The 22,580-nt window shown below is 39.6% G+C and overlaps 1 protein-coding gene across 6 annotated transcripts in view; it reads left to right on the top strand.

Annotated features, from left to right (window-relative positions):
* The first annotated feature begins 8,696 nt into the window (after positions 1 to 8,696).
* The window catches only part of LOC139751395 (BLOC-2 complex member HPS3), a 186,387-nt gene continuing 172,503 nt past the window's right edge, over positions 8,697 to 22,580 (top strand). For 2 of the 6 annotated variants that reach the window (XM_071666779.1, XM_071666778.1), the window contains exons 1-2: positions 8,720 to 8,845; positions 21,837 to 22,022. Coding sequence is in view for 4 of the 6 variants with exons in the window: in XM_071666777.1 (XP_071522878.1) it covers positions 8,805 to 8,845 (41 nt within the window). In the remaining 2 variants the exon portion in view is untranslated. Of the gene's footprint in view, positions 8,846 to 21,836; positions 22,023 to 22,580 lie in introns of all 6 variants that reach the window. The other 4 variants (XM_071666777.1, XM_071666775.1, XM_071666776.1 and 1 more) reach the window with 3 other exon arrangements.

The following is a 22,580-nucleotide window of genomic DNA, read 5'->3' as shown; positions in this document are numbered from 1 at the left end:
TTTTTCTTCATTTCAGCCCCTTTCCATAATAGCAATGAGTAGCACTATCCTTATAAAAGGTTGATATACTGGTCTTGCAAGAATGATAATCTGTAAGGAGATTTTAAGCAGTCACAGGAAATAGTAGCAGACAGCCCATTTAAACACTATACATAATGAGAAGGGTTGCTGTAGGTTGGAAGTGCATAGTGGAGTTGATATATGATTCTCCAAAAAATTTCAAAAATCCAGAACAAACTTAAAATGACAACAACAAACTAACAATCAAGATGGTATATGGAGATGTAAAACATGCACTTCTCAAGAGGAGGTAAAGTATTGATAATAGGGGATTTCATATAATGTATGTATGTGGAAGGAGAGAACATTATCTTGAAGAGCAAATATGGGTTGGGTATATTTGAAGGTATGGTAATTCCCACAATATTATATGGTTACGAGGTATGGGATATGGATAGGGTTGTATGGAGGACAGTGGATGTGTTGGAAGTGAAATGTTTGAGGACAATATGTGGTGTGAGGTGGTTTGATCAAGCAAGTAATGAAAGGGTAAGAGAGATGTGTGGAAATAAAAAGAGTGTGGTTCTGAGAGCAGAAGAGGGTGTTTTGAAATGGTTTGGACATATAGAGAGAACGAGTGAGGAAAGATTGACAAAGAGGATATATGTGTCGATAGGTGAAGGGAACAAGGAGAAGCAGGAGACCAAATTGGAGGTGGAAGGATGGAGTGAAAAAGATTTTCAGTGATTGGGGCCTGAACATACAAGAGGATAAGAGGCATGCAAGGAGTAGGGTGAATTAGAATGATGTGGTATACTGGGGTTGACATGCTGTCAATGGACAAAACCAAGGCATGTGAATCGTGTGGGGTAAACCATGAAAAGGTCTGTGGAGCCTGAAGGTGGATAGGAAGTTGTGGTTGTTGTTCACCGATGATACAGCTCTGGTGGTTGATTCAAGTGAGAAATTGCAGAAGTTTGTGACTGAGTTTGGAAAAGTGTGTGAAAGGAAAAAGTTGCAAGTAAATGTGAATAAAAGCAAGTTTATTAGGTTCCGTAGGGTTGAGGGACAAGTTAATTGGGATGTAAGTTTGAATGGAGAAGAATTGGAGGCATTGAAGTGTTTTAGATATATGTGTCAATAGGTGGAGGGAACAAGGAGAAGCAGGAGACCAAATTGGAGGTGGAAGGATGGAGTAAAAAAGATTTTCAGTGATCAGGGCCTGAACATACAAGAGGATAAGAGGCATGCAAGGAATAGAGTGAATTAGAATGATGTGGTATACTGGGGTCGACATGCTGTCAATGGACTAAACCAAGGCATGTGAATCGTGTGGGGTAAACCATGAAAAGGTCTGTGGAGCCTGAATGTGGATAGGAAGCTGTGGTTGTTGTTTGCTGATGATACAGCTCTGGTGGCTGATTCAAATGAGAAATTGCGGAAGTTTGTGACTGACTTTGGAAAAGTGTGTGAAAAGAAAAAGTTGCAAGTAAATGTGAATAAAAGCAAGTTTATTAGGTTCCGTAGAGTTGAGGGACAATTTAATTGGGATGTAAGTTTGAATAAAGAAAAAGTGGAGGAAGTGAAGTGTTTTAGATGTCTGGGAGTGGACTTAGCAGCGAATAGAACCATGGAAGCAGAAGCGAGTCACAGGGTAGGGGAGAAGGCAAAGGTTCTCGGAGCTATGAAGAATGTGTGGAAGGAAAGGACATTATCTTGAAGAGCAAAAATGGGTATGTTTGAAGGAATAGTACCTCCAACAATATTATATGGTTGTGGGCATGGGCTATAGAAAGGGTTGTACAGACAAGGGTGGATGCGTTGGAATTGAAATGTTTGAGGTTTTGTGGTGTGAGGTGGTTTGATTGAGTAAGTAATAAAAGGGTAAGAGAGCTAAGAGGAAATTTAAAGTGTGGTTGAAAGAGCAGAAGAGGGTGTGTTGAAATGAACTGGACATATGGACAGAATGAGTAGAAAAGATTGACAAAGAGGATATACATGTCTGAGGTGGAGGGAACAAGGAGAAGCGAGAGACCAAATTGGAGGTGGAAGGATGGAGTGAAAAAGATTTTGTGATCAGGGCCTGAACATACAGGAGGGTGAGAGGTGTGCAAGGAAGAGTGAATTGGAACGATGTGGTATAGCAGGGTTGACATGCTGTCAGTGGACTGAATCAGGGCATGTGAAACATCTGGGGTAAACCTTGGAAACGTCTGTGATGAACGTCTGTGGTGCTTTGATGTGGATAGGGAGCTGCAGTTTCAGTGCATTACAGATGCAGCTAGAGACTGAATGTGAATGAATGTGGCCTTTTTTTTCTGTTTTTCTGGCGATACCTCGCTGAAGTATGGGGTAGCATGGCTGTTTCCTGTTTGGCAGAGTAGCACCGGGAATGGATGAAGGCATGCAAGTATGAATATGTACAAGTGTATATATGTATATGTCTGTGTATGTACATGTATGTGCGTGCATATATGTTGATATGTATTTGTTTCTGTATGGGTGTTTATGTATATATATATATATATATATATATATATATATATATATATATATATATATATATATATATATATGTATGTGTATATAAGTGGATGGGCCATTCTTCATCTGTTTCCTGACACTACCTCGCTGACACAGGAAACGGTGATCAAGTATAACGAATATATATATATATATATATATATATATATATATATATATATATATATATATATTATCCCTGGGGATAGGGGAGAAAGAATACTTCCCACGTATTCCCTGCGTGTCGTAGAAGGCGACTAAAAGGGAAGGGAGCGGGGGGCTGGAAATCCTCCCCTCTCGTTTTTTTTTTTTTTCTTTCCAAAAGAAGGAAGAGAGAAGGGGGCCAGGTGAGGGTATTTCCTCAAAGGCCCAGTCCTCTGTTCTTAACGCTACCTCGCTATCGCGGGAAATGGCGAATAGTATGAAAAAAGAAAAAAAAAAAAATATATATATATATATATATGGGAGAAATAATTCTACCTCCATATTTTCTGCATGTCGTCGAAGGCAACTGAAGGTTGTGGAGCAGGGGGGGCTGGAACCCTCCCCTTCATGTATTTCAATTTATTAAAAAGGAAACAGGCTGAGGAGTCAATCAGGGAGTGCTCATCCTTCTCAAAGCCTCAGATTGGGGTGTCTAAATGTGTGTGAATGTAACCAAAATGAGAAGAGAGGAGAGTTAGGTTGTATGTTTGAGGAAAGGAACGCAGATGTTTCACCACTTCGTTTTCACGATACCACTCTCCCTGATTCACTCACTTCACATACCACCCCTACCCAAACACCCTACATCTGCCACTCTATCAACAAACATTTAACGATCCTTCAAAATATTCACTTCATCACTAGCTGTTATCACTTCCCCTTTTGCTTCCTTCACCAATATTCCCAAACATTTAACAATCCTTCAAAATACTCGCTTCACTACCTGTTATCACTTCTTTTGCTTCCTTCCCCAATGTCCCCATTTGTTCTCTTGTCTTTTGCACATTATTTACCTCCTTCCAAAATATCTTCTTAATGTCCCTAAAGTTTAATGATACTCTCTCACCTGAACTCATTTGCCCTCTTTTTTTCAACCCTTGCTTCTTACTCGACCTCCTGCCGCTTCTTTTATATATCTCCCAGTCATTTACACTCCTTCCCTGTAAGAGCTGCCCAAACACCTCTCTTTTCTCTTTCACAAGCAACTTTACTTCATCCCACCACTTATGACCCTTTTTAACCTGCCCACCTCCCACCTGGTTTCACATGTCACATCTCTTGCACATGCCATCACTGCCTCCCTAAATACATCCTATTCTTCTCCCACTCCCCTCACTTTATTTGCCCTCACCTTTTGTGATTCTACACTTGATCTTTGCTGGTATTTCTTCACCTATCTCCTTTCCAAGCTCACTTACTCTCACCACTCTTCTCCCGACATTGTCTCTTCTTTTCTGAAAACCTCTACAAATCTTCACCCTCGCATCAAGGTAGTTATCAGACATCCCACCAGCTGCCCCTCTCAGCACATTTACATCCAAAAGTCTCTATTTTACACGCCTATCAATTAATACGTAATTTTGATAATGCCCGTTAACCATCTCAACTATTTACATACGTGCACTTGTGTATATCTCTCTTTTTAAACCAGGTATCCCCAATCATCAATCTTCTTTTCAGCGCACGAATCCACGAGCTCTCCGCCATTTCCATTCCCAACACTGAATACCTCATGCGCACCATTTGTACCCTCAACTGCCAAATTACTTACCTTCGCATTTAGATCACCCATTACTAATACCCGGTCTCATGCACCAAATCTGCTGACACACTCATCTGCTCAGAGCCGTGCTTAACGTGACCAACAGATGAACCCTGACCTTGTGTTGTTCTTATTCCATTCTTCTGGGTAAGCTTTCACACTGTCACTAAACGGTCGACGATAAGGTAACTACAGGCACGTGATAAAACATTAAGTGACAGCTGAGAGCTTGCCTAGAGGAAGGGAATAAGAACAACGTCAACAAAAGGTCTGGGGGATTCATCTGCTGGTCATATTCTGCTGTCAGGTCAGGCAGCGGAGATCGCTGTGAACGGGTGAAGGCAGCAAGACAAACGATCCAATCAGAGAGCGACATGTCAAGGTGTCTGACCAGGGTGACCATCATTTGCTGGGGAACAGTCCCGCCAAATGCTAGAAACATTATCTCCTGAGGAAGACCGATGAACGGTCGAAACGTTGAGGTATGTCTCAGCTCTAACCCGTTTGTCTCCATACCATCCTGTGTTCCCCATTTGTCCTGATGGATAATAAATAATGAGATATCTTGGGGATGGAACCCAAGTCTAAACACAAAATCCATTTCTTTCATACAACGTCAGCTGCCCATGTGGACAATCTGTTGTTGTTTGGCATCACCTTCATTCCTGACTGAATTTATATGTCATTGTTAAGCAGTCATTTTTCTAACACTTATTTACTCACAGCAGAGAATAAGCAAAAACACCGTCTGACCGCCAGACTTGTGGCAGGGTATACACCTAAGGTGACGGTGAGGACAGACAGCAGCAAACTTCGCCCCGCCCACTTGTTTGCTTGTGTTGGGGGGGGGGGGGGGGGACTCGGTTATAAACGTACCTCTGCTTAAGATCAGTTTTCTCAAGTAGAACAGAAACTAACACTCATCGTAAATATTCTATTTGTCCATAATGGCCAATCCAAACGAATGGCTCGATGATCAAACTGCTCGTTACGACCCTCTCCTTCAATTATTTTTTTTTCAATTTCTGTATTATATTCCTTGATAGATGAACGGAATCTTAGTACCATCGCTAGGTATCCCTGTACAGTACTACCAGAAGGTTACTAAAGCCTAAGGAAGGAAGGTCATTACTTCATCGCATCATCACTATTGTTTACACAATATCTGGCCAGTAGGAGGAGGCTCATCGTCAGGGAATCATGGAGTGGTGGTCCAGCAGGCGTTACGGAAGCGATTTGTGTGGCACATCTTAGAAGGTAGTGGGCAAGGGTGCGGCTGTCGGGTCTTTGGCATAATGCACAAGCGCGTTGCTCGGGGTGACGGGGATGCCAATCCCCTCAAGCAAAGTTATACCCGATGATGACACGGGCAGCAATCACGTCCCCTTTCCGTGACTCTTTCTCAAAGACATACGAAAGGTCAGGGAATTGACGGAGGGTATCGTACCTGGTGGGTCTTGGGGGATAGCTGCTTCTCGTTGCTTGCTGCGAATTTGGGTTCTAAGTTGTAGAAGAGTTTGAGGAACAATGTAGTGAGGCGTGGCCTGTTTACATCCGGTCTTGGGAAGGCCCATTTGCTGCCTCATTCCCCGAGCTACCGACATGACTAGGTATCCTTAGGAATGTCACAGGACGGCCTGCATCCTCCTGAAGTGTTGATGTTAGCCCTCGTATTCGGAGGATGAGGCCCTTAGTCTTCCCTGATCCACATGCCATGCCATCGAGAGCCAATCTGGAGTCGCAGCAGACAAGCAGGGGGGGTCAGAAACCATCGGCATTTCCCCAGCAGGAAGAGCAGCAAGGAGGGTTGTCAGCTCGGCATGAGTGGAGGAGGATGAGGCCCCGTCAGAAACCCTGACTGACTCAAGAGTTTGATAGGCTGAGAGGCATCAGAACGGAAGGCGTAAACACCAGTCCTGGTCCTGCCCGCACACATCCCAGGTCAGTGACTTGGAAAAACACATGGGCCATATGCATAGTGAGTATGTGTGCGTCTTAGAATCATCTTTAACGCCCAAAGAAGGTGTTAACATTTTTCGGTTGGTGGATGTAACTTACGTTGAGGGTCTTAATGATCCTGGCCGTTGATTGGTCTAAAGCCCAACCACCCACCCAACGGTGACCAGGCAATCGTCAGTCCTTGTTTGACCTCCGTGACGGAAGGTCGTTAAGACGAACATTGAAGAGATGGTGAAGTGGCTTATTAGGTGAACATACACTGGACATTGTTAAGTTACGCCGCTAAATTTAATAGTGTCAGTAAGTCACTGGAAAAGTATAGTGCAAGTGATTTACTTTCAGGAAGAATAAGGAATAGAATAGTGTAACATAAAGTAGTAACATAAAAGGTGATGGAAAATAACATAAAGACTGATTAGTTTGTGTTTGTGAACTCGCGTGACTGGTCAGGGGTTGACGATGCAAAAATCTTGAGCAACATCCAATTAAGACCGGATATCACTCGTGTGGTCTAACTAAGTATCTATGAAAATTACCTACTAGTATGAATTGGGTCATGATTGCAAAGTGATATAAACACCAGAAAAACGATAGTGCATTGTAGAGACTCACTGTCGCTCCTCCAAGTGTTACCTTATTATTGATGACGCCCACACTTGGTGGCAGGTCACAGGGGGTAACCTCACCCAATGATATAATCGCAAGAGCGATGAGTTTGGTGACCTGACCTACTGCCGTAGCTGTGATATTACCCCGTGACATCCATACTTGATGCTTGGCACTGGCAGATATAAGATATCGCTGTAATTATAGGTGAACTGACACTTTCCCATATGAAGAGCCGCTCTCAGTCCACCCTCAGGGGTCATGGTCAGAGCTTGCGACATTCGACTTCGAGACCTGACCTTCCTGCCTCTTATATAGCCGGGTATCAGCGCAAGAGGCCAATCAGGTAGTTGGCTCACTGCAGACAACAGTTTGCTCTCATGATGGAAAGACTTGACTAACTAAGGTACGATATGGTTTTGAATTATGTATGATATTTTTGTGGCTAAGATGATAATAGTAACATTATAACAAAGTTTTACTCTACTATGATCCCCTTCACTTTGTATTAACTTTCAAATACGAAAATTTATAACGATATTGTGAATGCAGATGTTACTTATGATTTATATGAAATTAGTTTGTTAACATGACCCAGAGATCATTAGCCACGCTCACTGACCACTGTACTATGAATTGTATATTGATGTTTGGCTCATAGTACTACTTTTATAATGTATTAGTCAGCCATAATCTACGAAGCAGTGCGACATTAATGATTTAGTTTAGGTAAAGAAAAATGTTTGTATAGTATGAACACATTATAATTTTTTTTCACTTATTACTCCATATTTTTTTTTTTTTTATCATGTAAGGTAATTGTGTACCTTGAACTTTATCGAAGTTGTAACTTATTTCAGATAACTTTATAATTTCACAAACAGGGTTAATACTTCAGAAAATTATTGTATGTACTTTAAGCATTAGCTTCAGTACTGAGGTACTGAGGTTTCAATAAAACTTCCCCATCTGATCACATTGTACCGAAAAGAATATGTAGTTTTATGCAAATTTATTATCCTTTTATTTAGAAAAAAAATTGTAAAGTACTGGAGTGGAATGCATCTATAACAAATGACAAACACTGGGTAGAATTTTTCACTCATATCAAAGAAGGCTAAAATTCAGTAATCAGCTCATGTCAGAAATAATCCTCTTGATATGTGTCTATAGAACTAATTCTGGTGAACCTCTCTCTCTCTCTCTCTCTCTCTCTCTCTCTCTCTCTCTCTCTCTCTCTCTCTCTCTCTCTCTCTCTCTCTCTCTCTCTCTCTCATTGCCAAGTTACGGACATTTTAAAAACCTAATGTGCTAAACCTATAGATAGACTTTGCTAACGAAATAAATTTCAAGCAAACCAGTATGAACATACTCAATATTTTGAAACAATTCTCAGTTCTTAAAGGAGATAGATCATTTCCAGTGGCAAGTATCATCATTAAAAGGTAGTTGCGATATAGTGTACTGGTCAATATTGTTACGCGTCATAATATATATATTTATGAACTATATCAGTTTATTTCATTGATGAAAACATGTCCTGCTTTTAACTCTATAACTCGTATCACTTTGGGGTACTGTTTTTTTTTTTGCCCCGTTTTTCCTGCTATCGGTTGTGACTAAGCTTAAGTTCTTGGCTTTGGCATGATGGAGGGCTTTTAAGAATATACAAGGCTTTTTTATTGGTTTATTTCTTCTCATATTCATGTATATCACCCATGATGGCTGCCACATTGCTCGTTCCTTCTCCAATATGCGTCAATGGGTGGTGGTAAATAGTGAAAAAAAATACTTATATTATCTCAAAGTCTTTTTACCATGTCTGTCTATCTCTTAGCAGCCATGATGATATCATTAATCATAATTTACATGAATCAGTCAGAATAACACTTGTTACAACACCAATAACAATATATTTAATGGATGAGGTTGCATGTTGTTGTGAGTCCCGAATACAGTCAGGGTTGTTATGGCGAACCCCAGCACCAGCCTTCCTCCTCCTCACTCTAGGTGAGCCTTGTCATTACCATTTCCTTCCCCGTATTGATCATGATATTCATCATTGTACTTTGTAATGGGAGAATAAAAGACTTATTTGTGTTGGTTGTGTTGCATGTTGGTGTTGGTGGAGGTGTTGGTCTGGGGTGGGGGGTAGGGCAGCCCCCAGCCCCTCCTCCACACACCAATACTTAAGATGGAATGATATTTAAATGTATATTTCATTCATTTGAAGGATTAAGGTCAGGTTATAGTTTAAAACCACCACAATTACAACAACTTATGGAAGTGGAAGAATAACATGTCAATGTCCTCCTCATGAATGAGTATGTTAGATATAGTGACATTCTGTTATGAAGTATTGGAGACACAGGGTTGGTTGGCCAGGACTGGGCACCAATGGGGTCTAGTGTTATTATACCAGATAGTGTATGTCCTAATGTTTTCTTATTACTGGATTCATCAACTGGATGTCGACAATCTAATGAATGTCAGTTTGATGAGAAATATCAATTAATAGTGCACTAGATTCTCTGGGGTTGCAGTGGAACCCGAGCATGTTTCTGTTTTGAAGGCTAGACAAAGTAATGGGAATACAGTAGGCAGTCAGCCTTACTGGCTCCCACATGGATGGTTCTGATACCATACCCTAATTTGCCACATTCCAACCATAGCAACCTTTTCCATACGAAGAGGCGGTGCAAAGGAAATTCGATAAAGTAAACTGTTGTTAAGATAACATTTGAGCTAGTGCTGCAAACTATAGTCAGTAAGATAAGACAGTTGTCGAGAAGACTTTAGATCAGGAAAATTTAGGGTTGATTAAGCAAAATCTGTGAAACATGAAGAAATCAAGAGAACCTATGATAGTCTAACCTAACTGCCCAAAGAAGTTTTGTTTTTTTGTATATCAATGATAGTTGAAAAATTTGTGATTCTTATGATGTCTGTATTAGGTAAAGATTATTGAAGATATAAGCTCAGATTTTGGGAATTTATCACTTTACTGATGCGCATCTTATACTTGATAGATTTTGCTGGAAGTAGTACCTGGATTCCTTACAACCTGCAGTTGATATACAGTGTGGGATTGACTCAAACATTTGTAGTTATAAAGTGGGCAGGGCTTTGAAACCGGAAAATTGTGGAGCAAAAGCACTATAACAACAGCTGATAGTGTAAAGAACCTACTGGCACTGCTTTTGTTAAAGTCTCTGAACAGGAACGTGAACAATGAAACAACGTAACATTTTATAGTATTTTTGTATTAGAAGAGTGACCATCCTGTGTATGGAAGTTATTAGAACCAGAATTAGCTTTCCCCCAGATGTTCTTCTAGTAAAGTTTCATTTTAACTGTCTGTTTTTTGAGGCATCGTAGTGTGCGGGTCCCTGGTGAGTCACAACTTGTTGCCAGAGGTTCCTTCATTTATACCTTGAAGTAGACATTCTTCTCTAAGCCCTTTGGATTACCAGAACCACTACCCTAGTCCTGGATTCTGTTTTTTTTATAAACACAGTTTTTCTGAAACTTCATCAGGGAAAGGTTTGGAGTAAAGTAACATATGACATTTTATATATCTTTTGCCTCTCTACATATATTGTTACAGTTTGCTTGGATACATTGCCTTCCTTTAAGAATTTGATGTCTTTAAAGTGACTTGTGCCTTCTGTTAGAGTCCTTTAGCCTTTGGCACTAAAGAACAAGGCTAACTAGCTTTTGCTTCTTGAGGATGCCCTTAATAACCCCTATCCTAAGTTTAGGGTTTAGTCCTAACAGGCATTAAGGAGATGAATAAAAGATGAATAAATAAAATCAGAAAGGAAATTTCACTCCTCTGGTCAGAGGAATGGTCCTCCCATCCCTGCCATCGAAGAGAGGGCTTGCAGTATTGACCCCTGTTTAGTCGCTACTGTGTTTATATAATCCTAAAACCCAAATTTTTGCAAAAAGGAAATTAACCTAATAGTAACCCATATCATTCATACTAGTAAATTGGCTAAATATCTTCATGACATATGCCTTTTGCTTTTCTTAGAACCTTTAGGCTTTCACTAAATTTGCACAAATGATTTATTTTATTTGTGTTCTCAGGTCTTTCATCCATTTTGGCAAAATTTATATCCTGTTTATCTCTGGTACTTGCTTTGAGAGTACGTTTATTAAATTGGTATGGCTCAGACAACTTTAGCAGGGCTCCTGTGCTAGACTGTAAAACATATCATGAGCATTCTCTGTGTTCTGTGGACTTTGGTCACCCCACATTGGCTTGATCTGGGCATTACATTGGCTTGATCTGGGCATTACACTAGAGCTGTTTTGTGAGAAGGTGTTCTCTACCTTATCCTCCCCATGGAATGTTTCATTAAAGAAAATCAGATGTTTGATATCCATTCTCTACCTTCGTTGATCAATATGTTAAGCTAGTGAACATACCTGGTGGTTGTGGGAACTCCTGTAGAAGAAACAGAACCAGAGTTCATTCAGGTCATCAATATGGGATCTTTGTGTTCAGCTTTGTCTTAAGGTTTTTATCTGACACTCCTTTGTCTATATGTGCTCTCAGTGCTTCCAGAACAGACTGCAAAAGAGAGTAATGCAGGTTTTGAAGGCTGAAAAAAATTCTCTCCACCCTGTCCAGCCTTCCTCACCTTTTTTTGAATTTTTTCTTTCATACTGTTGCCATTGCTTGTGTTCTTCAAAATGCTTAACCCTTGAGAAGTTAGTAGGAGATGGATCCAGTGTCATCAGCCTGTTAGCTGTTGCTGATTGGCTAAGGCTACATTCATTCAGACAAATAATTTGCCATGGACACCACTGAGGTGTTTGCAGAGGTTGAGTTAAGCTGCTGCTTCATCACCAAATATGAGGCTGAACAAACCTCTGCTGGTATATTACCAAAAGATATATAGTCTCAGTGCTTGTGGACATTTTTTATCATATACTAGGAATATGTATGTGATGAGAAAGTAATGTGACTTTAAAAGTGGCATTTTATGTACAAGTGTAAATCTGTGCATATCAGTTTGTGGTATAGAACTGCAAAATTTGTTAGAAAGGGATTTAAATTCTGCTAGTGTTCCTATTTTAAAAGCTTATGTAGAAGTAGAATTTTAGGCTTTCATATTAATAAAAATGATGATGGTTGATGATGGTGCCTTTATTGATTGTATATTAGTACATACAGATTTGTCTAAATATCCATAGTCTGAAAACATCCAAAATTTGAATGCTTGTATATTGACTATTCCTGCCAAAATGGCACATAAGATTCCAAAGGTTGCTCTTTGTTTTTGAATCATTGCTGTAGCCCAAGTCACAAGTTCATAATTGTTCTTTCAGTGTGAATTTAGGGTGGTACCACTCCATTCTTACTATTATTTCTCAGATTTTTTCCTCTCTCATTTTGCCCTTTTAGTGGCATATAACAAGTGTCCAAAGGATAGTGCTGACTGTAGTGGTTTGAAGAGGAAATGTTTTATGTTTGCCTTTTCATCAGAAAGTTGAAATTTTGCGGTAATTAGATATAGGCAGGTTGAGGTGTAACCTAAAGAAGCAGTATGGTGTTTGTAGCAGCTGCATGCAGAGAAACGTGACTTTCGGATTACTACAATACAATGGCATACCCCAGTTTACAAAAGTGTTCCTAGGAAGCCTTTCATACATGGATGTACATGTGTCAAAGATTTTTTCCAAAAAGATTTAGACAAAATTACGTGTGATTTTTTTTAAAGACTTTTTTTGTGTAACTTTAAGTGTAAACAAAACTAAACTAATGGATGTCGGTTAGTGAGGATAGTGAAAGAAATCAACTTGAAAAGTGTGAAGGTGTTGGTGACTTAGAATGTGATTTTAGCAGGATCATGTAAGAAGGGAGGCTTACATTGGAGTCCTCTCACTGGACTTGTGTTTGTGGAAGAGATTATATAATAGTTGTGTGTAATTGTCTCTTTATGTAGTCCTGCGGTAAAAGAAGACTTTGGTCATTAATGGTTAAAGAGGTAGATGAAAAAACACCTTCATTATCATTGCCACATGGTCCAGCCAATCTTCCACACAATGAAGGTTCATGCTAAAGGTATGATATTTTTTGATAGATTCATGTTGCTCACCTCAAATATTGTGCTAGTGTATGAAATAAGAGTTTGTATGAGGTGAGTTGAATGTTCTGTGTAAGCAAACAAACAAATCCTTCAGTATGCTATTCACTCTGAACCCTTGCACAAAGTTAGTGCAAAATTGCTTCTAAATAAAGTTCAATACAAATGTTGCTATATGTGAAATGAGAGTACTGTAGAATGTTCTTTATATAGAAAGGAATGTACCTGTGGAAGTTCAGCAAAGGAGAAGGGAAGAATATAGGATGTGTGAGTGGAATGTTTAGAAGCTGATAGAGGAAAGCAGATTTGATGAAGATTTTGGAAAAAAAGTTGAATGAAAACTTAAAGGAAAATAATGAATTGTGCTGGAAGGAGGTGAAATAAGAAAGAGGTGGATGTAAGAGCGGAACTGTTAATGTGCGAAGTAAGGAAGGTAAGTTACTGAATCAAAAGAAGGAAGTGAAAGGAAAATGGAAAGAGTATTTTGAAGGACTGATGAATGTGGGAAAGGCGAAGCAGCATTTGTTACATGCATGGGTATGGAAGATGGGAGGAAGAGGATACAAGTGCAAGGGCCTATTCCAGAAAGGGAGGTAAAAAGGGTGATAATGAGGCTGAAGGTAGAAAAGGCATCTGGAGTGGTGGGTTTATGGCTAAAATGCTGAAATATTGAGGAGAAAGTTTAATTGATGGGATTCATTTGATATTTAATATAGCATGGAAACAAAATGTTGCGCCTGTGGATTGGGTGAAAGCTATTATTGTTCTTATGTTTGAAAGAAAATGTGCTCAGGCTGTATATAGCACTTACAGGAGAATAAGTTAAGTATACAAGGAAAAGTGTATGTAAGAGTGTTGATTGATAGAGTGGTGAAAGTGGCTGAATGCATAAAAAGTGAGGAACAGGGTTTTATTTTAAGAAAGGTAGGGGATATGTGGATCGGTTTTTTGTGCTGAAAATTATTATGGAAAAGTATTCAGTGAAAGGTGAGAAGTTGTATGTAGCTTTTATGGATCTCGAGAAAGCTTGTGATAGTCATGTGGGATTTGGTATGGGATGTGTTAATGGTGTATTGGGTAGGGGGACAATTGTTGGATGGTGGGAAAGCCTTTTATAGAGTAGCAATTGCATGTCTGATAGTGAATAGAGAGTTGAGCAAAAGTTTCAGTATACATGTGGGTGTAAGGAAGAGATGTATGATGGCACTGTGGCTTTTTAAGAAATATATGGATGGATGAATAAGAGAGGTGAAAGCAGAGTTAGGGAAAGTGATAAGAGAGATGAAAACAGAATAAGGGAAATGGGGCTGCAGAGATGGAGTGTGAGAGTGAGGTATGGTGACTAGTGAGAAGTCTGTTTGTGGATGATACTGTATTGTTTGTTGAGAGAGGAGTTGTAAAAGGTTGGAAGTGTCTTTTATGATGTGTTTAAACATACACAATTTAGGGTAAATGTGAGTAAAACCAAAGTAGTGGTGCTTGAAAGGAAACAGAGTGAAAATATAAATTCTGCAAAACCCTTTAGATAGAGAGAGGAAAGTGTACTTAACTGTTATAGGTATGTGGGGGGAAAGACTGGAAGAAGTGAGAGGATTTAAAAATTTAGGAGCTATCTTGGGTAAGTTTGGTGATATGGTAGGAGAAAGCAGAATGGACTGAAGAGTCATTGGTACCCTTAATAGAATAATGGAGGTGTAAGTATGGAAGTGAAGAAAGGGTTAAGGGACAGCACAGTTCTCCCAACCCCGACCCATGTAACCAAAACAAGGTATTTGATGCTCCTATGGCTAGATGGAATGAAGAAAGAAATGAAGCAGTGTCTGAGGGATGTATCATGGCAGTGAATGCAAAGGGAATGAATCGTGGAATGGTATTGTGGGTGAAGCATAGTACTCTGAATTGGTTTGGGCATGTGTAAAGAATGCAAGACTAGGAGTTTGCAAGGAGAGTGTATGATAGTGCAATTAAAGGGGTTGATGTGAGTGGATGACCACCTGTGACATGGAAAAATAAAGTGGAAGAGTACTGGAGGGAGAGAAATGGTGGAAGAATGCATGGAATTGCCTGTGCAGGGGGAGGCATATGATGACATGATGACAGAGATAAGTGGAAACTGTTTTGCTATGGCCACCCCTTTGATGGAAGTTCCTGGAAGGAATTGGCATCAGATATATAGATAGATAGAAAGAAAGAAATGGATCTTTTAGTATCTTTCTTTTCCATACTTGCTTGCCAGTCTTCCTCATGTTGAAGGCTAGATTGAGAGGCTTTGATGATTTATTTTTGTCACATTGCTGTGCCTGTGTATGAAATTAGAGAAAAGTGAGGAAAAGAAGCTAAGAAGAAAGAATGAAACATTATCCTCGCATCATTATTTTCTCTTATAAGGAACTGTCAAACATTTCATCCTATTGTCCTCTCACACCAAGAAGTGTCAGACATGATACTCTCACCCTTTCTCTGCTCAGTCAGCAGCAGACTAAGCCAACATGAGGTAAGGGTATATAACTTTTTTGTATTTTGTTACTTTTGAATGCTTATGTATCATTTCATAAAGGGAAAAAAGTTGATTTACTTTCTTTTTCACACTCCTAATTGGACTTTCAAGGTCAGGCCATCTGTTTAAGGAATATTATCCAACCATTTTTGTGAGAGGGTAATACAGGATCTGATAGCAGTGATGTTGTTTGAGTAGAATACAAAAAAAAAAAAAGAAGACATTTATTGGTACTGGCAACTGCTGTAGGAAATGTGAACATGTAGCTTGCAGGATCTTCTGGTTTTCATAGTATTGATTTTTTGATTGTCTAATAATTTCATGACCTATGTAAAACACAGTGGGCATGTGTATGTACTGCTCCCAGATGCTTTTGCCAGCATATCAAAATTGATTGTGGTACCAGTCCAGCAAACCACTGATTATATGAACGCTTTTGGGATGATTATTATACAGTAGTTTAATGTAATGGTCTTTGTAAGTTGTAGTTTGTATTGATTGTAGTGAAATGTTGTAGGGTGCATTGAAACCAAACAGTTTCTCCCATTGTTGTGCGTTGGAAAAAATGCATTCTGCAAATGGTGTTTTCATATAGAATTTGAAGCATGATTCCTTTAATAGAAATTTTTTGAAAGTTATTTTTTACCAGTTGTGCATTCTTAAATTGGGTTAGGGTGTATTGATCGATTTATGTAGTACATATTTATATTTATTTATTTATTATACTTTGTCGCTGTCTCCCGCGTTTGCGAGGTAGCGCAAGGAAACAGACGAAAGAAATGGCCCAACCCCCCCCATACACATGTATATACATACGTCCACACACGCAAATATACATACCTACACAGCTTTCCATGGCTTACCCCAGACGCTTCACATGCCTTGATTCAATCCACTGACAGCACGTCAACCCCGGTATACCACATCGCTCCAATTCACTCTATTCCTTGCCCTCCTTTCACCCTCCTGCATGTTCAGGCCCCGATCACACAAAATCTTTTTCACTCCATCTTTCCACCTCCAATTTGGTCTCCCTCTTCTCCTTGTTCCCTCCACCTCCGACACATATATCCTCTTGGTCAATCTTTCCTCACTCATCCTCTCCATGTGCCCAAACCACTTCAAAACACCCTCTTCTGCTCTCTCAACCACGCTCTTTTTATTTCCACACATCTCTCTTACCCTTACGTTACTCACTCGATCAAACCACCTCACACCACACATTGTCCTCAAACATCTCATTTCCAGCACATCCATCCTCCTGCGCACAACTCTATCCATAGCCCACGCCTCGCAACCATACTACATTGTTGGAACCACTATTCCTTCAAACATACCCATTTTTGCTTTCCGAGATAATGTTCTCGACTTCCACACATTCTTCAAGGCCCCCAGAATTTTCGCCCCCTCCCCCACCCTATGATCCACTTCCGCTTCCATGGTTCCATCCGCTGCCAGATCCACTCCCAGATATCTAAAACACTTCACTTCCTCCAGTTTTTCTCCATTCAAACTCACCTCCCAATTGGCTTGACCCTCAACCCTACTGTACCTAATAACCTTGCTCTTATTCACATTTACTCTTAACTTTCTTCTTCCACACACTTTACCAAACTCAGTCACCAGCTTCTGCAGTTTCTCACATGAATCAGCCACCAGCGCTGTATCATCAGCGAACAACAACTGACTCACTTCTCAAGCTCTCTCATCCCCAACAGACTTCATACTTGCCCCTCTTTCCAAAACTCTTGCATTTACCTCCCTAACAACCCCATCCATAAACAAATTAAACAACCATGGAGACATCACACACCCCTGCCGCAAACCTACATTCACTGAGAACCAATCACTTTCCTCTCTTCCTACATGTACACATGCCTTACATCCTCGATAAAAACTTTTCACTGCTTCTAACAACTTTCCTCCCACACCATATATTCTTAATACCTTCCACAGAGCATCTCTATCAACTCTATCATATGCCTTCTCCAGATCCATAAATGCTACATACAAATCCATTTGCTTTTCTAAGTATTTCTCACATACATTCTTCAAAGCAAACACCTGATCCACACATCCTCTACCACTTCTGAAACCACACTGCTCTTCCCCAATCTGATGCTCTGTACATGCCTTCACCCTCTCAATCAATACCCTCCCATATAATTTACCAGGAATACTCAACAAACTTATACCTCTGTAATTTGAGCACTCACTCTTATCCCCTTTGCCTTTGTACAATGGCACTATGCACGCATTCCGCCAATCCTCAGGCACCTCACCATGAGTCATACATACATTAAATAACCTTACCAACCAGTCAACAATACAGTCACCCCCTTTTTTAGTAAATTCCACTGCAATACCATCCAAACCTACTGCCTTGCCGGCTTTCATCTTCCGCAAAGCTTTCACTACCTCTTCTCTGTTTACCAAATCATTTTCCCTAACCCTCTCACTTTGCACACCACCTCGACCAAAACACCCTATATCTGCCACTCTATCATCAAACACATTCAACAAACCTTCAAAATACTCACTCCATCTCCTTCTCACATCACCACTACTTGTTATCACCTCCCCATTTGCGCCCTTCACTGAAGTTCCCATTTGCTCCCTTGTCTTACGCACTTTATTTACCTCCTTCCGGAACATCTTTTTATTCTCCCTAAAATTTAATGATACTCTCTCACCCCAACTCTCATTTGCCCTCTTTTTCACCTCTTGCACCTTTCTCTTGACCTCCTGTCTCTTTCTTTTATACATCTCCCACTCAATTGCATTTTTTCCCTGCAAAAATCGTCCAAATGCCTCTCTCTTCTCTTTCACTAATACTCTTACTTCTTCATCCCACCACTCACTACCCTTTCTAATCAACCCACCTCCCACTCTTCTCATGCCACAAGCATCTTTTGCGCAATCCATCACTGATTCCCTAAATACATCCCATTCCTCCCCCACTCCCCTTACTTCCATTGTTCTCACCTTTTTCCATTCTGTACTCAGTCTCTCCTGGTACCTCCTCACACAGGTCTCCTTCTCAAGCTCACTTACTCTCACCACCCTCTTCACCCCAACATTCACTCTTCTTTTCTGAAAACCCATACAAATCTTCACCTTAGCCTCCACAAGATAATGATCAGACATCCCTCCAGTTGCACCTCTCAGCACATTAACATCCAAAAGTCTCTCTTTCGCACGCCTGTCAATTAACACGTAATCCAATAACGCTCTCTGGCCATCTCTCCTACTTACATAAGTATACTTATGTATATCTTGCTTTTTAAACCAGGTATTCCCAATCATCAGTCCTTTTTCAGCACATAAATCTACAAGCTCTTCACCATTTCCATTTACAACACTGAACACCCCATGTATACCAATTATTCCCTCAACTGCCACATTACTCACCTTTGCATTCAAATCACCCATCACTATAACCCGGTCTCGTGCATCAAAACCACTAACACGCTCATTCAGCTGCTCCCAAAATAGAATGTAAAAACTATATCAGATTTACAAAAATACTACATTTAAATGTAAGAAATGTTCTGACCTCAGTATTAGCCCAGTGGAAAAATTCCAAAATTCAAATGTGGTTGGTTCCATGGAAATCAGACTGGAGATATTTTAATGCAGTATTTTTCTGTATAAGAAGAATAAGGGGAAACAATCAAGACCTTGATTTTCTTCTCTGCATGTATATAATGTTGTCTTATGCTTTCATGTATTTTTTTTGTAAATATTGTATATACTTATCTCAAGGGCTGGGGGAAAATGATTCTACCTCCGTATTCCCCACTTCTTGTAGAGGGTGACTAAGGGATGGGAGTAGGGGACTAAAAGTCCCCCTTCTTGTATTTAAATTTCCAAAAGATGGAACAGAAGAAGGAGCCAAGTAGGGAGTGCCTATCCTCTTTGAAAGTTCAGGTATATTTGGGGAAAGAGACTTGGATGCTCTACCTCTGAGTAACACAAAGCTTAAGGACAAAGGGTTTGGTGAGAGGACAAGAGAAAAGGAAGTAGCAGCATTACTCCTAAAAGCAGGGAGTGTGTGAAAGAGTGCAAGGAAGTAAATTCTAGACTGATGGGGCAAAATTGTGGAGGGCAAGGGATGGGTGATTATTAGTTCTTATGGACCAGGCCATGAGGAGAAAGATCATGAGAGAAAAGTGTTTGAGAAGCTGAGTGAGTGCGTCGACAGTTTTGATGTATGAGACCCAGTATCAGTGATGGGTGATTTAAATGTGAAGGTAGTAATGTGGCAGTTTAGGTTTAATTGTGATCTATAGGATATTCAGTGTTATGAATAGAAATAATGAAAAGCTTGTGAAGTTGTGTGCTGAAAAAAGAATGATGATTGGGAATACCAGGTTTAAAAAGAGAGATATACACAAGTATGCGCATGTGAGTAGGAAATTATTATCAGATTAGACATTAATTGATAGGCATATACAAGAGAGCCTTTTGGATGGGCAGCTGGTGGGATGTCTGATCACTGTCTTTTGGAGGTTATTGGAAGAGAGGAAGCAAAGTTGGTGAGAAGAGAGTGATGAGAGTTAGTGAGCTTGGAAAAGAGACTTCTTTAAAGAATGTGTGTGAGAAACGCTTAGAGAAACAGATGGATTTGTTTGTGGCATTTATGGATCTACAGAGAGAAACATGGATTCGTATGTGGCATTTATGGATCTGGAGAGAGAGAAACAGATAGATTTGTATGTGGCATTTATGGATCTGGAGAGAGAAACAGATGGATTTGTATGTGGCATTTATGGATCTGGAGAAAGCATATTATAGTGTTGATAGAGATGCCTTGTGGAAGGTCTTAAGAATATACAGTGTGGGAGGAAAGCTGCTTGAAGCATTGACAAGTTTTTGTCAAGGGTGTAAGTTGTGTGTATGAGTAGGAAGAGAGGATAGTGGATAGTTCTAAGTGAAGGTTGGTGTGTGGCACAGGTGTGTGATGTGACCATAGTTGTTAAATTTATTTGTGGATAGGGTGATCAGGGAGGTAAATGTGGGAGTCCTGGGGAACAGGACAAATGTTGCAGTCTGTTGGGTTGAGAGGACCTGGAAATTGAATCAGTAACTGTTTGCAGATGATACAGCACTGGTGGTAGATTTGAGTGAGAAACTGCAGAAATTGATGACTGAGTTTGGAAGAGTGTATGAGAGGCAGTTGAGAGTAAATGTTAATAAAAAGCAAGGTTGCTAGGTTGAGAGACAGGTTAGATAGGGTGTGAGTTTGAAAGGAAAAAACTTAGAGGAAGTGAAGTGTTTTCGATACTTGGGAGTGGATGTGGGAGTGAATGGAACCATGGAAGCAGAAGAGTCATAGGGTGGATGAGGGTAAAGGTTCTATGAGCATTGAAGAATATGTGGAAAAGAAGGACATTTTCTGGGAGAGCAAAAATGGCTACATTTGAAGGTATAGAAATTTCAGCAATATTGTATAGATGCAAGGCAATATCTGCAGATCAAGAGGTGTGAAGGAGAGTTTATATGTTGGAAATGAATTGTTTGAGGACAGTGTGTGGTGTGAGGTAATGAAATGGTAATAGGGAGATGTGGCAATAGAAAGAATGTGGTTGAGAGAGCTGAAAAGGGTGTGCTGAAATTGTTTGGATATATGGAGAGCATTAGTGAGGAAAGATTGACAAAGGGAATATATATGTCAGAAGTGGAGGAAACAAGGAGAGTGGGGAGACCAAATTTGAGATGGAAGGATGTAGTGAAAAAGATTTTGAGTGATTGGGGCCTGAATATGCAAGAGGATGAAAGGCATTCAAGGGATTGAGTAAATTGGAACTATGTGGTATACTGGGGTTGATGTGCTGTCAATGGACTGAACCAAGTCATGTGAAGCATCCATGGTAAGCCATGGAATGGTCTATAGGGCCTGGTTGTAGATTGGGAGCTATGGCTTTGGTGAATTAAACATGACAACTAGTGAATGGATGTGTCCTTTCTACATCTGTTCATGGTGCTACCTTGCTGATGTGGGAAATGGTGATCAATTGTTAAAAAAGAATATAAATTCATAAAAATAACAGTTGAAATATGTCGTATTCATAGAATAACTTCATTTAAAGTTATGAAATGTTCTGACCTCAGTATAGTCCCACTGGAAAAATATGTACTGCAAATAATCCTTAATTAAGGTTTGGTTGACTCCATGGAATTCCAGCTAGAGATAATTTAATGCAAATTTTTTTCCATATGAGAAGATAAGGAAAAGAAAAATTGAAGACCTCAATTTTCTTCGTTTCATGCATGTAATGTTGTCATATACTTTCATATATTCTATTGTAAATATTGTATATACTTATGCTTGAGATAAACTGTATGTATGCAAATCATAGTTAGCTGCTAAAATCTTACTCATGTCAAAAGTGTAACATTTCAGAAACTGATCCTGAGAATCTGATTGTGTAGGAAATGACAGAATATTAAGAGGAGCTGTACCCCCTTATAGAAGAAAACAGGAACTCTGGTGGTTAACACAATCCATTTATAAAAGCTTATGAGCATCTGGGAGAGAGATTTCAGGACTTTAAGATAGGAATTTCTCCCCTTTATGCTCCATAAGAAGGTTAGTGAATGTTATGATGTAGGAGAAACATGAAATCCAAGAGAACTAAATTAACAGGAAAGTAAAAAACCATTTTGTCATATTGTGTCATATCCTTAAGGTTTTAGTTGGGTAAGGTTTGAGTTGAGTTGCACTAAGCTTGATTTTGAGAGGGAAAAGAAAGATACTGAATTTCTAACTTTGGTTAGGGTAGGGCTGATTGTGAAACATATAGATAATAATTTTTGTAACATGTATTAATTTAGATTACATTTCATATGAGTGGAGCATATTAGTCAAATTGTGTTTAGTTTGGTTATGTTTTGTTTTGTTTTGTTTGTTAAGGTGTAATGAAATGCAACTAAGTATATGATTCTTGCTTACCTTTTACAACATCTTCAGAATTGTAAATTGTAAAAAAAAAATGGATTGATCTTGATGTCTGCATTATGTAAAGTTACCAAACTGGAGAGAATCTAGCTACATTTACCATTCCTTTGGTTGTAAGGCCTGATGATATCATGCATGTATACAATTTGGCACTGTATGTAATGTTATATAACTTGCCCTGGTGATCTA

This window comes from Panulirus ornatus, chromosome 11 (genome assembly GCF_036320965.1).
Source record: "Panulirus ornatus isolate Po-2019 chromosome 11, ASM3632096v1, whole genome shotgun sequence".
NCBI classification, from domain to species: Eukaryota; Metazoa; Arthropoda; class Malacostraca; order Decapoda; family Palinuridae; genus Panulirus; species Panulirus ornatus.
Note: the sequence above shows the minus strand (reverse complement) of the source record. Positions and strands in the feature narration are given on the sequence as shown.